Below are 6,519 nucleotides of genomic sequence, written 5' to 3' on the forward strand. Positions count from 1 at the left end.
CATTGTAATTTATTAGGAATTAATTGTTTGTGATATACTGGGATAGGTGTGAAGATTAAGTTCTTTGGCAAGACTTTAAAAATATACTTAGCGATGCAGTGTAAACAGTATACATATAACTTAGGACATAGAATTGTAACTGAGTCAGTAAAAATATAAAAACGGCCCAGATTCGATCACAGTACGTTTTCCACATTCATGATCACGAACTGTATACACAACGCCTACGCCACAACTAACTTTTGTCTGGTGGTATCAATCTGTGTACTAATGTTTGTATTTATCGTTGTTAGTCATGTAATAGTCATTCCTCAGCATTTATTGGTTGTTAAAAGTTCTCGATCGCGTAAAAAGCATTTGTATAATTTATTGATGAGAGAGTCGAATGCTCGTCTGCTCATTCACATGTATTCGAAGAATTTGTTTGGTGATCTTCGTAGTTGATGATATTTATGAAATTCTCCATAGAGATTCCTCCCTTTGTAAATCTCATGCATACCATTCCATTTCGCTTTATTTTCTTAAGTAAACCTAATTCTGTAGCCGTACCCTCCAGCTACAGCATTCCAAAGGTAAGAGACGCCGTTTTTCCGAATCTGCGGCAAATTAATATTTGGGTCAACATCTGTAATACTCTAATTCCTCTTTCTCAAACCCCACCCTATGGGGAGAGAGGGAGAGTTTTACTTCCAGCGAATCAAAATTTACGAAATAAATAAGTATTTTTAATTTATCCGTAACCATTCTCCACATTAATTTTCTTCAATTACAGCGCCGACTACCAAGAACCAAGGCTAATGTTTAAGACAAAATGTACGTAGTTTTTTATGTAGAATCTGATTCTGCAATAAAAAATGAGGATTCCCATTTGAAATTTTAAAATTGCCTCCCGCCCCGCCCCCAGGGGGCTGGGGTGACGGGCTAATTTTACCACCATCAGATGTCCCCCTCGAAAATAATCAACTTTTAATTCTACACATTTTTTCGTGTGAAGCCTAGTTTCCGAGTTATTCTGGTTCGTGAACTTAAAATTTACACCCGCTATATACAGGGTCGTCAGAAAATGTCTGAAACGCTTGTTGTCATGTTGTAGGGCAGATTGTACTGAGACATAGATGTTAAGAAAAAAATGCGATACGTTGCGCCGTTTCCGAGTTATTTAGCATTGAAGTTAGTCAATAAGATCGTTGCGCGCGTCAATTCAAGTTTCTGCTAACCAAGCAAAGCACTCGTTAGGTAACACCGCCCCTGGCAGGCCGCTTGAATGTGAGCGCGCGACGCCCCGATTGGCTAACTTCAATGCTAAATAACTAGGAAACGGCGCAACGTATCGCATTTTTTTTCTTAACATTTATGTCTCAGTACAATCTGCCCTACAACATCACGACAAGCGTTTCAGACATTTTCTGACCGACCTGTATATGCAGGGTGGTCCATTGATAGTGACCGGGCCAAATGTCTCACGAAATAAACATCAAAGGGAAAAAAAACTACAAAGAACGAAACTCGTCTAAAATTGCTATGGCTGGCCCGCACATGGCACTGCCATATGTCAAACGGATATCAACTGCGTTTTATCAAATAGGAACCCCCATTTTCTATTAGGTATTCGTGTAGTACGTAAATAAATATGAATGTTTTAGTTGAACACTTTTTTCGCTTTGTGATAAATGACGTTGTAATAGTCACAAACGTGTAAGTACGTGGTATCACGTAACATTCCGCCAGTGCAGACGGTATTTGCTTCGTGATACATTACCCTTGTTAAAATGGACCGTTTCCCAATTGCGGAAAAGGTCGATATCGTGTTGATGTATGGCTATTGTGATCAAACTGCCCAACGGGCATATGCTATGTGTGCTACTCGGTATCCTGGACGACATCATCCAAGAGTCCGGACCGTTCGCTGGATAGATACGATATTTAAGGAAACAGGAAGTGTTCAGCCACATGTGAAACGTCAACCACGACCTGCAACAAATGATGATGCCCAAGTAGATGTTTTAGCTGCTATCGCGGCTAATCCGCAAATCAGTAGCAGACAAATTGCACGAGAATCGGGAATCTCAAGAACGTCGGTGTTTAGAATGCTACATCAACATCGATTGCACCCGTGACATATTTATATGCACCAGGAATTGCATGGCGACGACTTTGAACGTCGTGTACAGTTCTGCCTCTGGGCACAAGAGAAATTACGGGACGATGACAAATTTCTTGCACGCGTTCTATTTAGCGGCGAAGCGTCATTCACCAACAGCAGTATCGTAAACAGGCATAATATGCACTATTGGGCAACGGATAATCCACGATGGATGCGACAAATGGAACATCAGCGACCTTCGTGGGTTAATGTATGATGCGGCATTATGGGAGGAAGGATAATTGGCCCCCATTTTATCGTTGGCAATCTAAATGGTGCAATGTATGTTGATTTCCTGCGTATTGTTCTACCGATGTTACTACAAGATGTTTCACTGCGTGACAGAATGGCGATGTACTTCCAACGTGATGGATGTCCGGCACATAGCTCGCGTGCGGTTGAAGCGGTATTGAATAGCATATTTCATGACAGGTGGATTGGTCGTCTAAGCACCATCCATACCATGGCCCGCACGTTCACCGGGCCAGACGTCCCCGACAACGCCAGACATCATGCGTCAGCGCATTGTCAATGCATGTGTGAACATTACGGAAGGTGAACTACTCGCTGTTGAGAAGAATGTCGTTACACGTATTGCCAATTGCATTGAGGTTGACGGACATCATTTTGAGCATTTATTGCATTAATGTGGTATTTACAGGTGATCATGCTGTAACAGCATGCGTTCTCATAACCGATAAGTTCACAAAGGTACATGTATCACATTGGAACACCCAAAATAAAATGTTCAAACGTACCTACGTTCTGTATTTTAATTTAAAAAACCTACCTGTTAGCAACTGTTTGTCTAAAATTGTGAGCCATACGTTTGTGACTATCACAGCGCCATCTATCACAAAGCGAAAAAAAGTGGTCCAACTAAAACATTCATATTTCTTTATGTACTACACGAATATGTAATAAAAAATGGGAGTTCCTATTTGAAGAAACGCAGTTGATATTTGTTTGACCTATGGCAGCACCATCTAGCGGGTCAGCCAAAGCGCCATCTGGTTTCCCCCTTTAAGATAGACAAGTTTCGATTTTGTGAGGCATTTGGCCCAGTCACTATCAATGGACCATCATATATATATATATATATATATATATATATATATATATATATATATAGGATGAGTCACCTAACATTAACGCTGGATATATTTCGTAAACCACATCAAATACTGACGAATCGATTCCACAGACCGAACATGAGGAGAGGGGCTAATGTAATTGGTTAATACAAACCATAAAAAAATGCACGGAAGTATGTTTTTTAACACAAACCTACGTTTTTTTAAATGGAACCCCTTTAGTTTTGTTAGCACATCTGAACATATAAACAAATACGTAATCAGTTCCGTTTGTTGCATCGTAAAATGTTAATTACATCCGGAGATATTGTAACTTAAAGTTGACGCTTGAGTACCACTCCTCCGCTGTTCGATCGTGTGTATTGGAGAGCACCGAATTACGTAGGGATCCAAAGGGAACGGTGATGGACCTTAGGTACAGAAGAGTCTGGCTCTGGCTCTGAGCACTATGGGACGTAACATCTATGGCCATCAGTCCCCTAGAACTTAGAACTACTTAAACCTAACTAACCTAAGGACATCACACAACACCCAGCCATCGGGAGGCAGAGAAAATCCCTTACCCTGCCGGGAATCGAACCCAGGAACCCGGGCGCGGGAAGCGAGAACGCTACCGCGCGACCACGAGCTGCGGGCAGAAGAGACTGGAACAGCACATTATGTCCACATGCTAACACCTTTTTATTGGTCTTTTTCACTGACGCACATGTACATTACCATGAGGGGTGAGGTACACGTACACACGTGGTTTCCAATTACGGAGTGGAATAGAGTGTGTCCCGACATGTCAGGCCAATAGATGTTCAATGCGGTGGCCATCATTTGCTGCACATAATTGCAATCTCTGGCGTAATGAATGTCGTACACGCCGCAGTACATCTGGTGTAATGTCACCGCAGGCTGCCACAATACGTTGTTTCATATACTCTGGGGTTGTAGACACATCACGGTACACATTCTCCTTTAACGTACCCCACAGAAAGAAGTCCAGAGGTGTAAGATCAGGAGAACGGGCTGGCCAATATATGCGTCCTCCACGTCCTATGAAACGCTCGTCGAACATCCTGTCAAGGGTCAGCCTACTGTTAATTGCGGAATGTGCAGGTGCACCATCATGCTGATACCACATACGTCGACGCGTTTCCAGTGGGACATTTTCGAGCAACGTTGGCAGATCATTCTGTAGAAACGCGATGTATATTGCAGCTGTTTGGGCCCCTGCAATGAAGTGAGGACCAATGAGGTGGTCGCCAATGATTCCGCACCATACATTTACAGTCCACGGTCGCTGTCGCTCTACCTGTCTGAGCCAGCGAGGATTGTCCACCGACCAGTAATGCATGTTCCGTAGATTCACTGCCCCGTGGTTGGTGAAACCCGCTTCATCGGTAAAAAGGTAGAACTGCAACGCATTCTCTGTTAATGCCCACTGACAGAATTGCACTCGATGATTGAAGTCATCACCATGTAATTGCTGACGTAGCGCCACATGAAACGGGTGAAAGCGGTGACGGTGCAGTATGCGCATCACACTACTTTGACTCAGTCCACCGGCTCTCGCAATGTCCCGTGTACTCATGTGTGGGTTCATGGCAACAGCAGCTAACACACCAACTGCACCCGCTTCTCCTGTGACGGGCCTGTTACGGACTCGATTGCGTGCTACGACCATACCTGTTGCTTACAGTTGGCGGTAAATGTTTTGCAACGTGCGGCACGTTGGATGCTCTCTGTCCGGGTACCGTTCTGCATACACCCTGCATGCTTCAGCTGCATTTCGTCGACACTCGCCATAGATGAGTATCATCTCCACCTTTTCAGAGTTCGAATACACCATGGTCACAGTTCCTACAACACTACAATATCAGAGACGTCTGGTAACACGGTGTACTACAGTTGGTCTGCGTGCGGAGACGAATGCAGAATAACAATAGCAGCAAGCGCTACATGCGGACACTGCGACAGCTAGACCAAACCACAACAGTGCACTACAGCCACACTCGTAAACACGGTCGTCATCGTAAACATGTCCCTGCAGATGCTGCTCGCCGACCGTGGCCCGTGTTTGTTACAACACGCAACTGAACGTCGGAGGTTTCAAGCGTCAACTTTAGGTTACAATATCTCCGGATGTAATTAACATTTTACAATGCAACAAACGGCACTGATTACGGATTTGTTTGTATGTTCAGTTCTGCTAACAAAACTAACGTGGTTACATTAAAAAAAACGTAGGTTTGTGTTAAAAACGTACTTCCGTGCGTTTTTGTATAGTTTGTATTAAACAATTACACTAGCCCCCCTCCTCACGTTCGGTCTGTGGAATCGGTTCGTCAGTATTTGATGTGGTTTACGAAATATATCCAGCGGTAACGTTAGGTGACTCACCCTGTGTATATATATATATATATATATATATATATATATATATATATATATATTTATTTATTTATTTATGTGTGTGTGTGTGTGTGTGTGTGTGTGCAAAAATTATTTTCAGTTCTCTGATTTCGGAAAAAATCAGAGATTTACGTCGTTTCAACTAGAATAAATATTTGTTATTGTTATGAATTTCCTTCGAAAATGTTCTTATTCTTCGCCTCATCCCTTGCAGCTGGTGAATGCTTCCTACTCGTACTACGCATTGCTGGGTCAGATGAACAAGCGGTCGGCAAGCTGAAGTCCAGTGGGTATTGATATCCAAATCTGCTAGTCGTAGTGTTGATACGATTTTTAGGAGGCCACTTTGCAAAAGTACCATATTTAGAAAAAAATACAGCGACAAAATAGTTTTCTTACGTTATTAAAATTAAAAAATGTTCCCAAAATTAGAAATGCTGTAGCACTGCAGATGCGTACACTTAGCTTTATTTATATCAATTATAAACGCAATTTATGATTCATTAACACCTGTTTATTCCGTTTATTTTGAAATATTTCTGTATGTACCAGCCACATTTCCTTATGCTTAAGGTGGAGAACGAAATGTGTTTAGAAATAAATACAAATATTTTGTGAGGATCCTATAAATCTGATAAAGTTCTGAGGGAAGATGGAGTTCTTTCCTCTGTTATATTTTTCATGTTTCTTACTCTTTTAGCAGTGGCTCTGTCATTACCTTATGCGAAGTTCAAATTGAGACAATATCATATGGAGTGATATTTCAAATTGTGTAACGCATTAACAACTTCATTAACTTTATATTTTTGTATCAAATGTTACATTCTCAATGTTACGTTATTCTGCTGCTGAAAATATATAAACAACTGAAAATTTTTTTGT

At 41.8% G+C, this 6,519-nt stretch overlaps 1 protein-coding gene across 1 annotated transcript in view; it reads left to right on the top strand.

The window, feature by feature from the left end:
• Positions 1-5,973, top strand: part of LOC124712206 (odorant receptor Or2-like) — a 44,826-nt gene extending 38,853 nt beyond the window's left edge. The window contains exon 5 of the mRNA XM_047242503.1: positions 5,852-5,973. Within this exon, the coding sequence (XP_047098459.1) occupies positions 5,852-5,917 (66 nt within the window). The 3' untranslated portion in view covers positions 5,918-5,973. The remainder of the gene's footprint in view (positions 1-5,851) is intronic.
• The last annotated feature ends 546 nt before the right edge of the window (positions 5,974-6,519 follow it).

This window comes from Schistocerca piceifrons, chromosome 8 (genome assembly GCF_021461385.2).
Source record: "Schistocerca piceifrons isolate TAMUIC-IGC-003096 chromosome 8, iqSchPice1.1, whole genome shotgun sequence".
In the NCBI taxonomy this organism is placed as follows: domain Eukaryota; kingdom Metazoa; phylum Arthropoda; class Insecta; order Orthoptera; family Acrididae; genus Schistocerca; species Schistocerca piceifrons.